General features: G+C 38.8%; 1 protein-coding gene across 1 annotated transcript in view; it reads left to right on the forward strand.

Moving 5' to 3' along the window:
- The first annotated feature begins 5,543 nt into the window (after positions 1-5,543).
- Positions 5,544-22,177, forward strand: part of CARD11 (caspase recruitment domain family member 11) — a 45,521-nt gene continuing 28,887 nt past the window's right edge. Inside the window, exon 1 of the mRNA XM_010162703.1 lies at positions 5,544-5,809. Coding sequence (XP_010161005.1) covers positions 5,797-5,809 — 13 coding nt within the window. The 5' untranslated portion in view covers positions 5,544-5,796. The remainder of the gene's footprint in view (positions 5,810-22,177) is intronic.

Below are 22,177 nucleotides of genomic sequence, written 5' to 3' on the forward strand. Positions count from 1 at the left end.
ATTGACAATGCTACTATTGCATAAATGGAGAAAGATGACCTTATGTTTTAAGCAAAAGATAAGATATTGGACTGATTAATTTAGAAAAATTTTTAACAAAAGTTGTTGAACTAAAATTATTTTTTCAGTATATTTTCTAGTGACAATGATCTGAACTCTGAAGCTTTTCACAATAATAGTGATTAGACTCCCCCATCCCCCTTTATTTTAACAAAAAGTGTTTATGTGTGTTTGCCTTGATTTTTTTAACTTTTGCTGTTTTTTTAAATAGTCCATAAGACTTTTTTTTTTATTAAACTATGTGAAAAAACTGTCTTTTATCACTTTAGAGAGGGAATAAATATTCCTTTCTTATATCTGCAATACTTTCTCTCATCATCTGTTGAGTATGGGTATGAATAGTGAAGTCACTGGTTGCTGTGAAACTAAATTATTTGTCTGGGAAATTTAAAGATCCTTGGATTTTAAGCCCTATGGACATATAATTAAGAGCATAAGGACCTCAGCTGTGGCTCATACCCAGTTTTGATGAATAAAATCTGTGTAATGAAAAGAGAATGGTTGGAGTAATCACTAAATTAACTCTTGACTTTTCTAGAAAGAGCATCACAGGGTCAGGAGCTTCCTTCCCTTTGGCCTCCAGAAGCAGCAGAACAGATCTGGGTTCTTTGTGTCAGTGGAGGGCAGGTCTTTTGGCAAAGCTCTAGCCACTCTGCTGTGGGTTGGGAATCCAGCTCCTGGAATGGATTTGAACCTAACTTTTTCATAAAAAGGAGTGTGAATATACTAACAGCTGACACAGATAAATCCCATAATATTGTGAAACTCGACAGAGACTGTGCATTTTGTGCAAAAATACGTAAGCCCCAACGCTGTCAAATGAAAGAGAGACTTTTATACTATCTGTTCCCCACTGATATATGTTTGGCTGTCATCTTATTTCATAGTGCAGGCAATTGAAACACTGTTTAAATGTGTATCATAAACCTATAGATGAGAACATTTCCCGACTGGATTTAAACCATTACCCCCAAAGGTGTTAAAGAAACCCTGCTGTGTGTCGCTTTTTAAGATCAAGGGGCATTTTTGATGTTAATGCCTAGAAAAGGCAGATGAACACTAACAGCTGCTTATCCACAGGCTGGTGAATTGAATAGGGAAATACTTCTGTTCTGGAAGTCAGATCTCCAGAGAAAAATGATAAATTGTGAGCATCTATAAGTAAGAATGATAGTCTCTAAGGATAGTTGAGCAAGGCTGATAATATAAAATATGTAAAACGTGGAAAATATTTAATACTTCTGTTTCTTTCACTCAAGAGATGGAGGGGTTGTGTTAACAATATATACGATACTACTGTGCTTAGGCATGCAGAAGAAATGCAATATATTAATTCTCAAATCACTAGTTTGTGAAATGCCTTTCTGGTATCCCGGGATTTTCAGGACTGTTACACTGTTAAGGAGTCAAGGGCAATCTCCTCATGGGCAGAGATGGCTCTCTTGGGAGAAAAAGGGAATAGAAGAAAAGGAACAGCAGATTAAGAACTGGACAGTTTAGTGTTTCTCTGCTTCCGAATGCTGATGTTTTTTCCAGCTCTTCAATCTGCAACTATTTAAAGCTATCTAGCAGCTTCACTTCTGAGTTACAGCCTGCCTTCCTCAGTGGTGTTGAAGCAACTCTTTATAAAGGCATTCTAGGAGAAGTCACGGTGTACAAGGCGAACCTTCCACTGGATAAACAAATTTGACATCATTCCTGTGGGACAGACAGAAAGTGCAGCTTTCCCTATAGACCCCAATAACAATGTTATGGTATGAAAATCACTGAGAGCAAAATGTGTAGGAGACCAGCAACAATGTGGAGGAATTTCCAAGATGCCAAGTCTTCTCCACTGTTTGATCCTCCTAATACAATAGTGGAATAACCTTGAAATTTTGCTGGCTTTCTTATGCAAGGATCCAAAAGTAAATCCTGGAGGAAGGGAAGGTTCAACACCATCGAAGCTGCACTTGTTACTCGGGTTTTACCATCAGATTGTGTAGGATTAGAACTGTAAGGAACTAAATATGCTCTTCTTTTCTGCAGTATCTTTGAAAGTGGGAGACAGGGAACATACCAGGTGTGCCCTGCTAGGTGACTTTCATGTGAGGAGTAAAAAAAGTAGTAGTATTATCCCTTAAGTGGGCAGCTAGCTAAACTGAAATTTCCAGTGGATTTTTTAATTATTACATATGTAAAAAAAAAAAAAGATGACAGGTATTTCTGAGGCAATTTGTTTTTCTTATTAAAACAAAAAAAAGCAAACCCCCAAAACAACCAAACAACTTTGTATGTAAGTCTCCATTGTTGCTACTCTCTGAGAGATGTGTAACTCTACCAGTTGAGGTCCTAGACCCTGCATTTGGGTCAGGAAAACTCAATTCAAATTCTGCAGCTTTTTGCCATATACTTGTATTTTAGGTGGAACATCTGGATTTTCTTGAATTTTCTGGTTGCATAACAGAACATAATTATTTTCTACACTTACATAGTGTGAAACACCATCAGTCTACCAGCCTCAAATTGGAACTGTAACATCGACCATAACATTTTTATAGCTTAAGAGAATTTTTTAAAATTGACAACTGGGATTAAGATTGTAAATTCTTATAAAAGAAAATTGGTACTTAGTTACATGTGGCTTTGTGAGTGATGACTGGATCCTGCTCAACTAATCTCAGTTTACCCGTAAAGTCTTTACGATTAGGAGAATTTTAGGTTCTTTGAGTTTCAGTGATAGATTCCTCAAAGCTGCTCAGGCTTCGGATAACTGCTTCATCTCTAGAGCGTCACTATAGGTCTAGGGAAATGTGGAGTCTTCTTTAAAACAGTCCTTGTACTTTTTGAAAGCTGTTTGTAATCTACAACATTAAGCAAAACAAAAGCAGAAACAGGAACAAATGATATCTAAAGCCTGGCTTGGCTCTGGAGGGCAGTTTTATAGTCTGCTGTCTGGTATCCTATTTACTGAAGAAATCAAGGACAGAAGGAGAAAGCTATAATGAGATTTGGTGAGTTTTGACTTGAATTTCTAGCATATTCTTCCTTTCAAGTTAGGAACCATGTGTGGAAGATCGGTGGTTTTTAAATTGTAGTGAAGCCACAAAGCCTCCGACCAGCAGAGTTAATTTCTCTGGTTGTGCTTAAAATAGTTCCTCTGTTACATGCACAAATCAGCTTCCTCTGTGAAAGCAGTAGAAAGCTTGGCTCAGAAATAACTTACATTGGTTCTGATGGAATAATTGGAGGCTGCAATTCTTATAGCTGTATTTCACAGGTTTTCTCCAAAGTATCCCTGGCTCTCCCTCAGTCAGAAGCTGCAGAACCCATCCCGTGAAGTTGTCACATGGGTAGAGTTTTGGCTGCACAAAGCAGGAGGCTTTCCTGCACCTTGTCACATGCAGCTCACAAGTTTGTTCAGAGGTGAATTTTGGTGAAGTTGCACAAGATTATAAGTAGCATGTAACAGAATAGTCCTCACTGGAGAAAAATGGGTAGGGATGTAGCATGTTCTGCTGCTGCTCAGTAGGAGAGAGAAATTCCTGCTTTCCTTAGTCTTTGACCTCTTGACTAGACAGGAATCCCTTCCAATATTGTCCTTATGGCTAAACTTGGGCCCTCAACAGTCCAGTCCAGGTGCAAACATGTGGAATTAAAGAAATGATAAGGGAGAATTAGAGCAAAACTGCCCCACACATTTTGCTGCCTAGAATATATTCTGCTCCCTCATGATTTTCACAGGTTTAGGTTTTGAGTTGGTGAGAACACTTTTGAGTGTTATTGTAATGATACTTTGAGCCATGTATTTTCTCCCTTACATTTCTTCTTTTCACTTTATCATCTCACTTCCTCCATTCTGTTGTCTTTGACGCTGCTATATCCTTTGATAGTTTTTCCACTGTACTTGTACACTTACTTTCCATTCGTTGTGTTTTCCTTTATTCTCTAACAATCTTTTTTTTTCCCCTTTCTCAATCTCTCACTCCATTACTATCATCATGCTTTTTCCCTTCCCACATTCATAGAATCCCAGACTGGTTTGGGTTGGAGGGGACCTTAAAGATCATCCAGTTCCAATCCCCCTGCCATCAGCAGGGACACCTTCCACTAGACCAGGTTGCTCAAAGCCTCACCCGACCTGGCCATAAACACTTCCAGGGAGGAGCATCCACAACTAAATTCCTAAATTATCCTAAAAATCCTTAATTATTGATCGTTGGTCACTTATGTTTCTTATTCTTAAAGTTTCTGCTTTTCTTTCTGTTCGTTTCTCTCATGAGATTAAAGACAAACCCATGTACATACATATAGAATTGCCTTCTAGCCAGTCGCTCCCACATGCACACATCCTTATTACCCACATGTGAGTCTTCCTTCAAGGGATGTTTCCTCTGATTCTCTCATATTCAGGATCCATTGCTGACGTGATGAGGCTTCACTTGTGCATCTACCCAGTGCAAAGGGTAAAGTCTTAGGGAGTGGCTGGGAGCACAGCAGCGTCTGTGCCTTGTTTTCTCCCTGGGAGTGGAATAGGCAATAGCAGAACTAGAACCAGCAACATCATGCAAGTAATTCAGACCAAGGATCCCTGAGCAAGGCATCAGCAGCACTGAAGGATGTTCCTAGAAGTGGTGGTGACTCTTGGTCCTGCAGGACTGCGACAACAGCAAGGGAGAGGACTGACTGACTGTGCTCTTGTTTGTTTGCCTGGGGAGGGAGGCTCTCTAGTTGTAGCCTAGCAGGTAAATGTCCTCAGTGAGACCCAACAATGGTTGGATTTGCAGATGTGGCCTTAAGCCTGGAGTCCAGTGTTAAAGCAATGCAGGACATTGCGGCTTTATGTCAGCAGAGACTTACTCTGGAAATATACTGTTGAAAGTATCATTCAACTGTAAAATAATCTAATGCTTCCATAAAGTAGACCTTGTTGTCTACTTTTTTTTAGCAAAAGCACCTATTAATAAAATAGATATTTTCTTGAAAAGCCTTTGAAATCTTGGGAAAACCTGGAACTCCTGCCTGGAACTGTTGTTCTTGAAACTCTGTTTTGTTCCGTCCTTTCTTTCTTTTTTCTTTCCTGCTTTCTTTCTAAGCAGCGTGTGCACTGAGGAGCAAGGGCTGCTGCTTTGTGGTCGGAGAGGCACAGCACCAGTAAGTCTGGCATTCAGCAGGTCCCCTTTTGCCTGAGGGAAACATGCACTAAAAGTCTGGGGAACTCTAAGTGAGGTGGTGGAGACAGCCTACTTTCTCTGTCTGAGCCAGTCATTTGTGCTGCTGCCAACTCTGCCCACTGCTCTGCCTGGGGAAGGGGCAAAAGCGCCTCTTGATTTGCTCACAGGGGTACTTGAGGGCTCTGCTGTCACCTGCATGCAGAATCATTTGCAAACAGGCTCTGTCGCTGGGGAGCAGATATGTGTTTTTTTAAAACCCTAAGCAGATTTATAGTCTGGTTTCCTGTCAGATCTTTGCATTTTCCTTCTCCGCCCCTCCCAGCCTCTGACACACTTTTTCTTACTTTCTGTGTCGCTCTTTGCTCATTCTGACACCACTCCACTTGCTTCCTTCATTCCTGATTCTTCCTAAACTTTTAGCACTTTAGGGGCCAGAGGGTGTTTTGCTCCTTGTGTTTACTTTTCAACAGCTGCAGAGCACAAATAATCTCTCCAGGACTTCTGGAGAGACATTGACAATTGCATGGAGGCGACATAGAGAGTTTCAGACTGTAGCAGCTGCAGCAAGACAGCCCGGTCACTCATGAGCACCCAAGGTAAGGAAAGCAGCTGTCAGGTCAGCCCCACCTCACTGCTGGCTAGGACAGCACTTGACTCTAATCACTCCAAGTTCCACTTTCACCTTTCCCTTTTTTTTTGTGTTCATTTTCAAGAGTATGTTTCTTTGAAAACAATTGTGTTTGCGTCTTCCTTGCCCTCAACAGGTCTCGTTGTACTTTGCATGCACGGATACTTGGAGCTCAGGGTTCAGTGAGATAAACAGGCTGTAGCTGGAGGTGCAAACGTGTTCTTGCAGAAAATGTGCACTGGGAAGGAGAGTTGAAATGGAGGTCTAGGGAGGGGAGGTGAAAGGACTGATCATCAGCACTGGTCTCCAGGGAGTTTCTGGTTCTACCCACAGGTTGTTGTGACCTGGGTTTTTCTTTAAATCTCTTCACTGGGAATTTATGCTTTCTGTTAACTAATAAAATCTTTCTTCATTTTTTTTCACTTTTAATTTGTTCTGCTCATTTCCTTTATTCTTTTATCAACCCTAATGTATCTCTTACTATCTCTTTCACCATCTTTTTAAGCCTGTTTTTCATCAAGCGTATTTTCTGTGTGACAAATATTCCCCTTGTTCATTCCTTTTCTTTCCCTCCGCCTTCTCTTTCTTGCTTGTGCAATAGACTGTACATCCTCCCCCATGTTCTTAATATTTCTCTCCTACCCCTCTGTCAGTTCCTTTTCTGTTTGGTGTTCCCCTTTCCCATTGCTCCTTTAGCTTCTCGCATGCACTCCTACTTCCTGCTCCATCCGCTTTCTCATGCACACAGCCTACATTGCTGCCCTGCAAAGTTCACTTTGCACGCGCAGTGGTGTTGCCTCTCCACTCGATTATCCTTGCACACACACGGTGCTTTCCTGTCTGTCCCTTTCATGCACATGTACAGGATTTGCATATTTACAGGTTTGGGGATGCATCCCAGACTTTGATAGTTGCAGAGCTTTCTTCCAATTCTCACTCATATTTAGTCATTCACAACAAATAACCACTGCCATCCTGTCTCTCTGTTTCTTTCTGTCTCAAACAGAATTTTCTAACACCTATAACACACCATAGCTTCCCTTCCACTCACAAATGCAGCCTGCCCTGGCTTCGTGTATTCTATCCCTTCTCTTTATCGTCCCACTCCTTCCTAAGTCCTTACCACAACTCTCCACCAGGTTTCTCTATCTGTTTTTATCTTGATTTTGCATTCATATTGGGAGGAACTACTGATGCAGATGATCTTACTCTGTGCTGTCTTAGCATCCCCGCTAGGTACCTGTAGGGGAACTGGAGGAAGTATTGCAGTCTCTCAGCTCCTCTTTCCTTTGCAGAATATGCAGGCTGCAGCAGAGTAAGAGCTTAGTGGTGGGACTGAAAGTAGATGAAAAAATGGGAATGCACAATTCAAAATGTCTTTGGAAAAATGTAAAAATAGTTCTAGTGGATCATAAGCCTTTTTACTAAACTTTATTAAGTTTTAAACTTCTTGCCCCACAGCAGAACTTCTGGTCTGACACTGGCATAGTTTTTGTCCTGTTGATTCCTATAGGATTTCACATCTTGGAGTTAGAGATTGTCAACTCTAATGCCATAGTGTGAGTAACTTTGCTCCTAGGCTCTGGAAACAGCTCATTTCTTTTATACTAGGTATATTGGTAAGTCACCGTGATCAAGCATGGCTAAAAACTGCATCCAAGGAAGGTATCTGGTATTATCCCTTGTTTAAATTTGTAAGCTTTGAACCAGATATGACAAATAAGTACATTTCTTTGATGAAACCTTTTAGCCTCACCTTCCTAAGCAGGACTATTGAGACTAAAGATTTATTTCTAGGGATGTTCTGATGTGGGGTTTTGGGAACTGAATAAGGATCACTTATTAAACTCAGCTGAATTAATAAGAGAATTATTATGTGAGAGAATTCTCTTAGTGATCTGTCCTGCTCTCTCAAATTGTCCATCTCCTTATGAGTGAAAGGAGCTTAAATTTTATGTTTGCAATTATAATATATCCTTTCTGATTCGGAGCTAGCAAACTGTGGCCTTTGAGCTGTGAGCATTCTCTTCTGAATACAGAAGCAGGTACATTAAAATATCTTTGTCTCTTGGATCTTGTGAAAAGTCCACAAGCATAGAACAATAAAATAAGAGCTGTCCATATTATACATACAGGTCTAATATGACTCTTTCTTACTGTGTTACAACTCATTTTGTGATGTGAAAAGTTCTTGTGTTCCTTTTAGTCATTCTGCAAAACTTGTATGATGATTTTGGGCTTTGTTTTTTCAGTATTCTGTGCCACCATTACTGGTTCTTTTTGTAAGACCTTGATGTCTCCCAGAAATAAATTGGCTGAGATAACATCTCTCTCTCTCTCTCTCTCCCTCCCACCTTCCACTTTTTCATCATGATAATTTGCTGTATGTTGAGTTAAAAATGGGCATTGTGAAAGTTGGGTTGTGACAGTTGCAATGGGACCTGGAGCCAGATTTTTTTTTTTTTTCTAAGTGTGTCTAGTTTCTTGAGTCATGTGTCTGGCAGAGCAGAAATGTCAGCTGGAAAGAGCCTGGAAACCTTCCATCCTATCCAGCAAATTGCTATATTCAGAGGGCCAACCCCCGAACAGAAATTCAGAACCACATGTTTGACTCCCTGTTCTTATGCAAATAGTTACTCCCAATTCGATTTAACTTTGAATTAAGAGAAAAATAAACTTTCAACATGGGTGAAAGGAGAACCATCTGACTGCATGCAGCTGTTAAAATTAAAGGCAATTTGAGCCTTCTCTAGAAGGATGCATCCCAAATAACTGGGATATGCTGAAAAAATCAGGATGTGATATATCAAATGACCTTGGTTTATATACTGTTGCTTGGTGAAATTTTTAATCAGATACATGGAGTGATTGCTCACAGAGGATGAAATGTAGAGATCCTTATTTCTCCCCACATTATGCCTATGTTATTGAGAGAAAACAAGGTACCCACTTTTTAGCAGATGTCTCAGCTCTCTGATATTGAAACTCATGGTTCGTAAAATACGAGTGTTTTGCTTAGATGTGGTCATTAAGGTTGTGTAACTGATGGTGGAATTTAAACTGTGGCAGCTTTCTTTGTAGTAGCCTCCATAGTGATCTAAACTTAAAAGATCAAGGAATATGAGACCAGGTCCTGTGGCTTTAAAACTGGAGGGTAAAACCATAAACCTCACCAAGTTTGGTTGAGTTTTGCCACTGATATCAGCAAGAAATATTTTTGGTGTTGGCTGTTTTGCCACTGCTGTCTGTAGGATTTGCATTCTCAGAACAGTGTCCTCTTTGCTGAGAATACAGTATCTGCAGTGAATCTGCAATTCCTTTTTCAGAACAAATGCTGGGGTTTTCTCAGGTGTGCGTGTAATAAGATTCACCATTTCCTCCCTTCCCCCAAACTCTCTCTTAAGTGCTTCCTTCACCTCCTAGTCTGGGTCAGTTATTTAATGGCAATGAACATTTTCAGGAAGGTAACCTTTCTGCTTGTGATTTGTTCAAGGACTCTGGAATTATAATGGTTGCTGTCAAACGTATATAATTGGTCTCCGTGGCACACATCCAATGAGTGATAAAAGCCTCTTTCTCTCTACTTCTTTAGTCAGTATTCTCTCCCTGTATTACCCTCTCGCTTTTGCTTCTCTCTGGCAAAAGGAGAATACAGGGCCAGTCTCTTTAAACTGCAATTTGACAAAACAGCAGCTCTGCCATACACCCCGCCATGGTGTGTCCCAGCTGCGGGCAGTGGATTACTCCTTGGCAGGAGGCTTTCACACTGACTTTAGTTAAACATAAAGGTCTTTTCTGAACTTTGATTTTGAACACCTTGCTTTCTTCATAATCTTCTACCAAATATTTGGCCTCTAGAAATGGTGGTAGTTTGTGAGTACCATGAATTCACATGCTTAATGATCTACAGGGGGTGCATTTAACATTTTACCAGCGGGTAAGACCTTTGTACTTTTTTATACAAAAGGCAAACACACAGGGTTTTTTTTTTTTTTTCACAGCTCATAAAAGTACATTACTAATAGCACCAAAACTTGGCAACATGTTGTTCATTGTGTGCTCTATCAATGCTGAACATGTAGTGAAGAGACTATTCTTGTTATGTTAGTCCCACAAAACCTGTTTTATCTTCAGTGCTGGATGGGGCATTACTTTCTTATGCTGTCTCCTTCAGTGAATCTGTTTAACAACTCAAGAGGAAAGATAAATTTGTGAAATCTCACTGGAAATCTGTCAGAAATGTCAAATGAAATGCTATAACATTCTGATTTTGTCAAAAGGATAAATGTGTGTACAGCTGTGTATGTGATATTATTTGTAGTAATTGTTGCCTCAGTGACTTTGTCTGTGTGAAGTAACGTTGCGTAGTATTAAGGGATATGTTTGTTCTGGTCCCTGAGGCCAGTTTGGCCTTACACAAAGAATTGTTATTTGCCCAAGTCTGATAGTCTGCCCTGCTTTTTGTAGTTCAGGGTAGGAATACAGCTTCGTTGTGACCAATGAAAGGATTCCCACTGGCCTCCTGAGCGCTGGTTGTTTGCTGGCAAATTTTCCTCAGGTTGTAACTGAGGTGCTGAAGAGTAAATTTAACACACAGTTTCTGTTTAAAATGGGACAAGGATTTTTTTTCCATTTGAATGCAGAAAAAGCTGTGTGCTAGCAGTACACACAGGGTTATTATTAGCAGTTAATGGATTGTTTCCACTTCATTTTTTACAGCTCTATATGTGTATAAACATTTCTAATCTAGTTTTGGCCATTCTTGAAATCAGTATGAATATGCTTAATAGGTTATTACACACATTTAATATATTTGAGCACAAAAGTGAGCTCCTCCAGGCTTTGAAACACCAATAAAGAAACCTTTCAAATGTTTCCCTCTGTGAATTCTGAATCCTGACCAAACTGGGAAAACACCCAGAGGTTACTTCAACTCTTTTTCTAAAGATTACACCAAATACACTTCATTTCCAAACTACAGTGCAACGGGTGATTGAATCTTTTCTCCTTGATCATTAACTGAAAGATTATCACATTTATAAGATCATTTGAAGGCTTTTGGCTTTTAACATCTCAATTAAAATACCAGTGACATTTACTGTTCACTGAGCAAACTGGTCTGTTTTATGAAGTCTGTGTTTAAAAGAAGGTTGGTTTCCTCCCTGGTTACAATTTTACATGGATCCTCCCCAAAGTCTACCGGTACATCCCAGTCTAACAAGAACAAATCACAGTGTCTATCCAGCAGCTGCTGCCTGCATCTCCATTTCTGGGCTTTTTCTGAATCATAGAATCATTTAGGTTGGAAAAGATCCTTAAGATCATCAAGTCCAACCATTAACCTGACATGGCCAAGTCCACCACTAAACCATGCCCCTGCGCGCCACATCATGGTAGTTGCCATTCCATATGTTTTGCATAGTTTATAATGATGTAGTTAGTGAGATTATCAAACTCATTTCACTAATGACTTGCACTGACTGAAAATACAAAATTCAATAATCTTTTTCCACCTTCTTTACTATTGCTGAGCTGATTTTCCCCTGGTAAAAAACAAACAAAAAAACAAGCTTAAGATAAGACTCTGCTACTACACTGCTAGTCTTCCTTCACAGTTCTTGCCAAAACAAGTCAGAATGAATCTCAATATTTAACTGTTTAGGAAGATTTGGAGTGTGTTTCATCCTTCCTGTATATATAATATATTCCTGTGTTTCCAGTTATATATTTTTCAGGAAGACCCAAGACTAATATGTTTTATTGTAGAAGGTTTAATTTCCTTCTGTCTTTTATTCTCTCATTTTTGGAATATATGCTGTGGGAGATATCAATGTGGTATGAAACAGAAAACTTTTGTGTTATGACAGAAAAAAGTGTGTTTTTCTTCTTTCTGCTTTAATTGTTAGAAAAAAAAGTGAAGGAGTATTACATTTCCTGTAAGGCTGGAAACACTGAATCAGGTGGCTGATTTTTGCTTTTGGTTTGTTTTTTTTAAAATCTGTGTTCTGAAGGAAAAATGATACCTGAGCATTTTCCTATGGAGTGTTACAATACAGAATAGTGTTTTTGTGACTTGCCCATGTCCATAGTGAGAGCAGTTTCCAGGCAGTTTTGCTGGATTAAATGCTATTGACAGCAACACCTTCACTGAATGACTGAACAACTAGGGCTGCACACCTGGGAGGGCAGTGCCTGGCTTGACAGCTACTTTAGAAGCCATGTGAGAATACAATATCAGGAAGGACTAAACTTTTTAATCTGCAAAGAACAATTGGAAAATGCAAAGTCTGAGACAGTAATGGTTGGAATTTGAATTCCTCTTTGAAGGCTGTGAATTTAATAACAAGCTCCTGATACATTGTAGCACTTTCTGCAATGCAGAAAAATGCAAACTCATTGCAATTGCATCATTATAATGTGATAATAGTGCATAAATCCCAAGCTATTTGAGCAGGATTGTATTAGAAATATTGGATGCAAACCTATCAAATAGCTAATGCACATATCTAGGTACAGTCTCTGCACAAAGGGACTGAAACAGTAAAGATAATTTGAACATTCAACTATTGTGAGGAAAGAACATGAGAAAAGGCAGAGGGTGGTTTGTTGCTGTTATTTTGGTCCTCATAGGACATCCCAAGTCCTCTCTACCTTCAGTCTGACCTGTTTGACTTGCCTCACTTGTCTTATTTAGTATCTCCTTTCCTTTTCCTCTCCAATTGCCACCTCATATACAGTAGTTTCATCAGGTGAGTGAAGATAACTGATCAACTTCTCTCTATACAGCAGGCATTAGAACTGAGGGTACCTGTCACCTCTGGTGTGTGACTGATCCTACAGGAAATGAAGCAGTGCATCAAGCACAGCAAATTAAAAAAAAACCCACAAAAAACCAGAAGGAAGGCAGAGAGAGGTCATTTTGCTTTAGCAAGGTTTCTAGACCTCACTGACAAAGTCGTATTTTCATCTAAGAGATTCTTCCACTTCTTTTCCATTCTCTTGTGGAGAATGCTGAACACCTACAGCTGGCTGTGAAGGCAGAATCTAGAAAATGAACTGTTCCTAAAGAAGTATCTTTCTGCTTTTCATCAGAATATAGACTGTCACTTGTACTAGGAGGCTTTCAGACGAGAGATGGAGGGAGATGCTCCAGGTTTGGCAGGACAGCTGATCGTCAGAACCTGTAACCTGTCCCCTTGGTTTTGGCAATGTGGATACACGAGTATCGTTTACCCTCTCTGTCTGCTGATCCTTACAACTGGTATGAAAATACTGCTGGACTCACTGGCAGCTGCCCTGAAAACTAAACAGTTCTTTTAAAGTATTATGAGATCATCAAGGAAAATCAGTCTGACAGCATCCAAGAAAGCTTCGCTGTCCCCAAATTGCTCCTGCCTTACTCCATAGAACATTGCCTGATGTACAACTTCTGCTTTCCATTAGTGATAATGAGGAAGAGCTGGGTTTGTCCTGTTGCAAGCATTAGGCTTTTATAATGCTGTGACCACATCCTTGGATGTTTCCAGCTTTGAAGTCACATCAGGGAGTGCATAAGAACTAGAAAGTTGCCCACCCATAAGTAATGGGGACCAGCACTAATAAAACCCTTTTTACCCTAGAGAATGTTGTCATTGAGAGCACCAAGGGGCATGCCCACACACAGAGTTACTCCAAAAGCTTTTCTAGCAATCCAGAAATTATTAATAATTACTTGCTCTCAGGACAGGTCCTGTAAACACTTCCTCCCACACTAACTTGCTATGAACAATTTCAGTGTGAGTATAAGGAGAAAGTAGAGTTTTGTGGTTACTGTAGTTCATCAGCCCTTTCAGAGCTCTCCCACGGTACTTGCCCACTTCTCACCAAGACCTCTCTTCTGTGATGTTCTGTATTTTGTGCTCCCTCACTGAGGCACCTCATGGAGCAACAGTAGAAGGACGCCTGTCCCTCAGGTAACCATCTGTGCAGGGAAATGTACTCGTGAAACCCTCTCATACAGATGTGGGTGGGCAAAAATGGATCAAAAGCTCCTGTCCTCCCAAGAACTCTAGAGAGAAGATGATAGAAGTGTAGTTCACAATAGACAGAATTTCACCCAGTAATGCCAACACTAGGGCTGATGTCAGCCTGAGACAAATATTCTAGGAATGCTGATAATGAAAGTGCAGGACACATTTCTTGTTTTAAAGAGGCTTTTTAAATTCTCCATACACTTCCTTTAAAAAAATTCCTTTAATCTTTCTGATGTTTGCAGTACCCCGGAGAATAATATGAATTCTTTTCTCAGTTGATGAGTGTATTGCTTTTATAGGATTTGAAACACTTACTGACCTGGGTAGCTTGTGACAAAATAGGATTTTGAATTCAGATCCAACTCGTTTGGTGTTGCTTCTGCTTTTAATCCAGAGTGAACCTTATCTATTTGTATTTTGTGTGATGCTGTATCATGCTAGACTAACTACTGCCATAGAAGGCAGAAGGGCCTTGCCATCAAAGAAGGAAACTTGTGAACACAGCAACATAATTCTTAAAAGATCTGGAACCTGAGTGGAGGAAAGCAGGAGTTAAACTGGCTCCTGCATAACAGTTGTTTTGTTTTACGCTTGATATTCCATCCCTGTGCCTAATTCCTCAGTCTCGTCTTCCATGGTGACTTCGTTAGCAATGAGATGCTAATTAAATTTCATATTTACGATTAGAAAATAAAATCATTGGACCTTTTTTAAATAGATTTTTATGAGTTTTGGCTCAGTTAGCTGAGTCAGCATTATAGATTCTGCAAGACTGAGCTTACCAGCTTTGAAAAAAAAAGATAAATAGAGCAAATAATGATGGAAGGAGAGTCTAATCTAAAACCTCATATAGTTTCTACACTGTATTAATTTTTGAGCATAAGAAAAATAATTTTGGTTTTGTTCCTCGTAGAAAAAATATTGTTAGTCATGTAGAAAGAACCCTTCTTTTATTATGTCTCAGAGGGTTAAAGCTCAAAATTTCATCTAATTCTTAAAATCTCAATTGTAGTTGGAGACAATATGCTGGAGAGAGACTGATGCATCAGCAGTGTTTACCAACACTCTTTACCTAGTAAAATATTTATTTCATGGATTCAGAAAGGTTAGAGAATTGACATAGGTAAGCACTGACACACAGTGTCTGCCCTCTTCCTACTGGAGAGTTTAGACAGTACTGGAGAATCAGAACTCCTTAAATACTGCTGCCAGCCAGATTTATAGGTGCTATATAGAGCGGTTTCCTATTAATGTAAAAATTAGCACCTCACAAACCTTTAAAGGCCCATTTTTCAAATACTTAACATTTGAAGAATACTCCAGTTGCAAAAAGATTTTTGAAAGAGCTCAGCTTCAATTAAAGTGTGGAAGAAAGGCCCAATTTTTAAAAGTGCTTAACACTTGGCAGCTCTGTGATTCATAGTGCTATCTTATCCCACACTCTGAGGCAAGTCTTGCAAAAATCTGGCCGTTTATTTTGATGCTTAAATGCCACCTACGCTCTTTGAAAATCTGACCCTAATTAAGAGTTGTGCCCTCAAGTAGGAATGAGAAATAGGGGAGATCAATCCTTCCATGTGGGAGCCATTTAGTGGTGCTCATATTGCATATAACCTTCCTTCATACACAAATACAAGCCTGCATTTTAAACAAATGCTTTTCTGCACCTTCTGCAAATGTGTGTTCACTTGTGGTACTTCATGCTATGAGGTACAGTTAATGCAGATAGCACATAAGGAATTGTTATGCTTGAAGGCATAAGTTAGGAGAATAAAACAAAGCTTCCACTGCCTTTTAGTTGTTTCTGGTGCCTTATCACCCTTTGTACTGTTAAACAGCTTCTCCTAAAGATCAGGATTTATGTGCATGTACTCCTGCAAATCTTGCTTTTGTAATATTGTTTGTAGATGCTGTTTTAACAGCGGCTGCTCATGTTTAAAGACCAAGATGCTCACAGATTGAGTGTAATTCTGGCATCGCTTTACAGTTGCTATTTTCACAAATATTTATTTCCACAATCAGCAGAGAATTCAATAAAATCCTCATATTTCTCCTTATGTTGACTCATTCTCAAGAACCGCACTCAGGTGAAGACCAATAGTTGGAATTCTTGCTACTTTAGTACTTTGCTTCTTTGGTCTTTTCAAAAATACACTTTAAAAATGAACTGAACCAGCCAGAATTTCCTGATAAGGACAGAGTTTAGTCTGTTTCAATGGTTGGTTAATTCTTCTGGGATAAGTTTCCACATGAAAGCTTTACAGAATTTTATTCTATAACATCAGAGCAATGGACTTAGTTATGGAGAAAGCAATGGAAGATACTTAATTCCTACTTGCAATGCTTTGAAGGTAAGAAATATAGAATTGCTAAGTATTTGGTATTATCTCTTCCCCAAGCAGCCAGACAAGGTCATAGAGAGATTACCACTTACACAAATAAAGTGCAGTCCTGTTAAGTAAAGAATCAGAGAATTTTTGCTTTAAACTGGTATAGAAGTGACTTAAAGGAGCCCTCCCGCAGGATGGAAAGTGAATTGTGTCTCTGTTTTCCAGAGGTCGCTTTCCTGCTCTTAATTGCAGGACTTCATGAGGCTTCTTTGGTGACTTTGTTAATGAACCCCAGCTGTATAATCTGCAGGAAAAGAGGACCTGTTTGAGGTGGTACTCAGGTCTCTCCTGCTCCATCCAGAGCACACAGCTCTCTGTGGCTATGAGAAGACTTCCTCTAAGACTTATCTTTACAATAGTGTCATATTTGAAAGTTACCCACAACCTCTGTTCAGCAGAAAAGGGAAGTAAGGCAGCCCCCAGCACATTTCTACCTACTATATATAGACAGTAAGTTTGAGAGAGAGGGTGGTGGGTGTATGTTTCCGGAGCTACGTGACACAGTCCCACAACACTGATACAAGAAGAGAGAGGTCACAGAGCAAGAAGAGGAGGTGACCAGAAAGCATAAGTGGGAAAAATCTATTCATAAAACAAGTACAGCCATTTCCATGTGAAAAGAGAATTATAATTTCCAACAGTAAAATAGCGAGCTCTTTCTGATTCTCCTGGTGGGGTTTTGTCCTTCCTAGGCCTGGCTGATTGTGATCTATTGTAGACTTTTTCTTGTCAAATGGCATCCAGTTGTCTTCTGTGCATTTTGTGCTCTGCTGGCTGAGAGGTTCATGCGGCTTTAACCAAGCTTGTAAGGATAGAGGATTTTGTCAATGAGGAGAACATCAAGGGCTATGGCAGTCTGCAACTCGGAGTAAAGTTTACTCCTTCCAGTGACTTTGAGGTGGAAAGACTACAGGTACTTGTTGTATAAGGCACATATGTCATTCTTCAGCCTGCAGTCAAACCAGCATGTGCAAGGCAGCAGTCTGTTCTTTAAAATTAGGGGCTATTTTAAAGTAATAGTTACAAAGAGGTCACAGGTGAAGTAAAGTATATATATTTGTTCTGTCTGTGTGAAGTTGTGCGTTTACATAAAATGAACAAAAGGTATAAGTGAATCATAGCAGTCATCACCCTTAGGAGACTGGACAGTGTGTGATCCAACAGAATATATTTTTAGCAATTAAGAGCTAAACATGAACGGATAAGACTTCACAAAGCTAGGTGGGGAGCTATTATGCTTTTGCATAGTGCACTTAAGATATTTAACTGAATCATATTTTCATCACAATGCATGCCATTGTTATAATGTAGAAAACAGTTTGTATGTGGGTTATTTTTAATGTGTTTGGAGTAGGATTGTTTGTTAAGGTTGATCTTTATATGAGGGTTGGCTTCTTATTTGTTCATTTTTTTGTATTTTGACTAACTGTAGGATTCTTACTGTAGGGTTCTGTCTTTTCCTGTCATGTTACAAAGCCTGCTATATGAACTACTATTTTCAAACTTTCTTGGGTCATGGTGAATTACAGTGAGATTATTTGACAGTATTCAAGATTGGAGTGTAACCTTTTCTCTTGTAAGAATGGCCTACGCATTTGCTGTCAGTTGTTGCTGAATTTGGAGATTGATGAGTGCAGTCCTCCCATCTAATGTGTTCTGCATTATCCTTTGACTGTTTGGGGATGAGAGTATCACCTACAAGAAATCATTGTCTGACTACACGGAAGATGTTGTTCTCTGACTGGTTTTTGGTTGTTTTTTTTTTTTCAGCTCATGTAACGTAGGTGTTTGTGGAAAGTGTAAAAACTTTAAACAAACAGAATAAGCAGCAGTTTTATACAGCAGAGCTACAATTCTTTCTCTGTTCCTGATTTACGTGACTCATCGTATTAATAGCAGTGAAGTGTTAATGACACTGATGAGAATCAGGCTACTTTTGTAAGGGTTATGTGAGTTTCATATGTATGTAACAGCTAATGAATCTTTGCCCTTACCATGTTCTTACGTAGCTCAGTCTATGCAAATCCCTTATGAACACTGGTTCACTGTACCAAAGAATGTGCTGGGTTTTGTAATGTGAGCACATATTTTCTGGGACCTAACCTCTGATCATCAAATCCATTTGCATGTTTGGGCAATTTGAATTTTTAATCAGGTTGAATTTTTATTTCAAGACTCCTCCTAATCACACAGTACTATACACTTGCCCCTAGTTGTGCCTTCTCCTAAACTAGTGGGAATCTCATTACCCATTGTAAAAAACAGAGCGAGTGAGTCTCAAGAAAAAATTAACCTGGGACCTAGTAATGACTTCTGAAGCATTTGTTGGACCAGCATTCTCATGAGCCCTTGGCAGCCTGAGGATGGCAGCTTCTTTTCTACATCTTGGCTTTTAGCACACATTAATTAAAAGGAAATGCTCGTGTCAGTAGCTAATGCTGTACGCCAGATATATGAACATATTTATACTATGTTAGCACAGTCATTTCTGTTGTCCTCCTCATCATCATGCCTAACAGCATGGAGGATGTGTAGATTAAAGTATTTATTAAATGTCAAGCTTTCAGCTCTCCACTGCTACTTTGCAAATCCTTTAAAATAGATGCACTAAATCCCTGTGGTAAATTATTTAAATTATTTCACCGTTATCTTGATTTACATGCTCAGAACAAACACTAATTTCTAATGTATCAAGATCTGTGGCAAGGCCTTCCCTATTTATCCCTTCATTCACTTTATGCCCCATATTCCTTCTCTTTACCTGTATTAAGGCGTTTCCTGTTCTCATCTCTATCTCACTGGTGTTCTTCACTTTCATTCTGTTGAGTTCCCCTTTCTCTAACTTTCTTTTTCTTTTCCTGTTCCCTTTTTATATTTCCTTCTCCCTTGACTTCACCATTTTTCATACCCAAATCTCATCTTTCTCCCTCCTCTTCAGTTTTTTTTTTTCTTTATCTCTCATTGCTCACCTCTCTCATTTCTTATTTATTTTCATATATTATCTTTTAAAAATTGTAGTACTAACAGTTTCTGAAATCTGGGTGTCAGACTATTAAACAATATGGGAAAACAGAATAGTATTCATCTAATCTCCAGTGTAGACTTTGTTGTCTGAAGGGACAAATCTCTGTCCATTGACTCTAAGGGGAACCTAAGCAACTAGTAGTGGCTAAAACCCACCCTTCAGAGAGCATTTTAGACTAGAAGTATAAAATGATGGAATGAAGTTTTGAACAAACCATTTTCTGTTCGCTAGGGAGGAATTAGGTTTTTAAGTTAAACTAGCTGCCTAGTTCAAACTGGTGAGATGAATCCACCTCCTGAATTTGCTTCTCCATCAGTAGTGCTTAGACAGTATGTTATGGAGGGAGCTAAAAACATTTTCACTCGATATAGAAAATAGTGACATAGAGAAAAATGACAAAGTTGTCAAAACATAATTTAAGCTATTTTTAGAGGAGGATTTTTCCATTTTCTTTGTTTATTATTGATAATACGTGTTCTACAACCAACTCTGATTGGATGTTGCGTGTTTGAGGTAGCACAATGTGCTGTCAGTTTGCTATTGAGACAAAATTAGTCATTTCCTTCCTGTGAGATAAGATTATAAAAGCTCTGAAGTCCTAAAGCTGGCAGACTTGAGGAAGACATAGACTTTAGATATTCTCACCAGATGGAGTGTAAAATGGGAAAGCATAGATCTGAGCCTTTTCTGAAACAGCAATCATTACATGATCCTAATAAGTATTACTGCACTGATTAAGGTCTTTTGCTTCACTATTTCATTGGGAAAAACAACTTTCTTAATGTGCAAGTAGTTTTTTTTCCTCCAGAAAGTGATAGGTATTTTATAGAATTTCCTATGCAATTTCAAAGGCAGACAAAAGCCAAATGTAACAAGTGTGGAATTTGGTGCGAGGATTGTTCTGCTTTTCAGCAATATTATCCTGCAGTATTGAAAAACTTGTGCATCTTTGTTGCCTACAGAGTTTTCTGGTTTAGGTGATACTAAGCAAACCATTCGGTGTACTGACTAACAATACTAACAAGTGATCCGCGCTTTGTGTGTGAATTACTCTTTGTTTTTTTTTTTCTGAGATGGAGTTTTATATGGATCTGTTCTTAGGAGAGTAAATAAAGGCAAAGGAGGAGATAATTAAAGAGAGTTCCTATAGTATTAATTCTTCTGGCCTCCTTTTGTTAGGACAGGAATAGTGATTAGAGATAAATCTCTGATTTATTCTATTGCTTTCTTTTTTTTCATAGAGCAGAGATAATAAGGGTAACATGACAGAGTTCTTCATTTCTTTTTCTCTCACTTGGTTGTTGAGCTAATAGTTATGAAAATGAGGAGAATTTTCTTTCCCTCTTCTGCTTGTAGAAGCAAGATGAATATGTCTCCAGAGCTCTTTGAACGAGTTAGAGAGTTCGTTTTGGTTATTTCTGTCTCTCTTCTGTCCAGAAAATGGGAGTAGTATTTATAACTGAGGCTATCATCTGGCTTCACTGAAGATCTAGCTTTACCTCATTGAAGCCTTGCAAGTCTGCTAGTGTTTGGGGAATTTTTTGATAGGTTGTGTGTAACAGGAAGATTGACTCAATGGAATTGAACAGAATACTTTTGTGTGAAAATAATCCTATTTTGTGTTTAAAGCTTCCTGTTCTTCTATTACTCTGGTATCTCTTATTCTATATTTTTCTTTTATATTTTGTTGAAACTGTGGCATTCAGTAAGCTGGTTGAATCTTTTATATAAAGAGGATGTTCTGATATATACAGAATGGCTCTTTCCATATACAGTCACTGTGACCTAAAACAAAAATACAGCCCAGTCCATTCAACAGTGCTGCTGGCTCCAGAAAGTATTCTAAGGTCTGCAAAATCTAAAGTAATAAAACTGCACTAATCATAAATGTTCTTCTAGGGCCTGTTCGTCTTGGTGGTTCCAAATGCTTTGCAGTCACTAATTAATGAGTCCTACCTTGTCATAAAAATCCTTCTTAGCAGCCTTGTTTTCAGGTGGGGACACTCGGGTAGAAAGAATGAATATAAAGTGCAAATTCTTAAAAGGCAGATGAAGACTCTGTCTCCTCTCCTTTGGGAGTCCAGATTTAGGCACTTGTAGAGAAAAAAATTTGCAAGTATAGGTAAGTAAATTTAGTATTCTTAGTTAATGTTTAAACCTTTTAAAAATGGTTTTCAGTACCACATCCAGCAGGGCAGCCAACGTAATTGGAAACTGCTGGTATTCAGCATTTCAGAAAGCCAGGAGTGCAAATAGAGCTTTCCTGTCCTTAAGCAGAGGAATATAATTTCCTTATCACACTTTAAACTGTGACTTTCCTCTAAAATTAAAAATAACTCTAAATCCTTTTGTGGTTTTGTGGTTCTCTGATATTGCAAATCTGCACATAGCCATACAAGGAGCTTTTGAGAAAATCACCCTGTTGTTATACTTTATCGTGTGAGGTGCTACACAAACTTGAGGGAGAAAGAGTATTGCCCCATGAAACATAGACATAGGAAGAGGATGTAATACAGTACCCTCAAAATATTGAGGATAATTATATACACAGTTTTAAAATGCTATTTTCATAGTTACTTTTGCTGTAAAGTGTGATAATTTGTATATAATCCTTTCCTGGTTTATATATGCATACTTAGTATTTCACATAAACTTCTGTTCTTATTAACTTAGAATTTGCAAACGTTTGTGTGTTGTGGTTTCTTTTCAAATACTGAAGTCTATGAACATCTGTGGCAAATGCAGAAGTCCAAAACATTAAAATAGATCACCTCTTCCAAAATAAACTTCCTCCTGCTTCTCAGTATGAGGACAATACCCTTTTTTCATATTTCACAAAGGGGATAACAAGAAATCAGAAGACCTAGCTGAAGCCTGCATTTGCAGTCTGCTACACGCTGAATTCTCAG

Source organism: Antrostomus carolinensis, unplaced genomic scaffold (genome assembly GCF_000700745.2).
Source record: "Antrostomus carolinensis isolate BGI_N321 unplaced genomic scaffold, ASM70074v2 scaffold17692, whole genome shotgun sequence".
In the NCBI taxonomy this organism is placed as follows: Eukaryota; Metazoa; Chordata; class Aves; order Caprimulgiformes; family Caprimulgidae; genus Antrostomus; species Antrostomus carolinensis.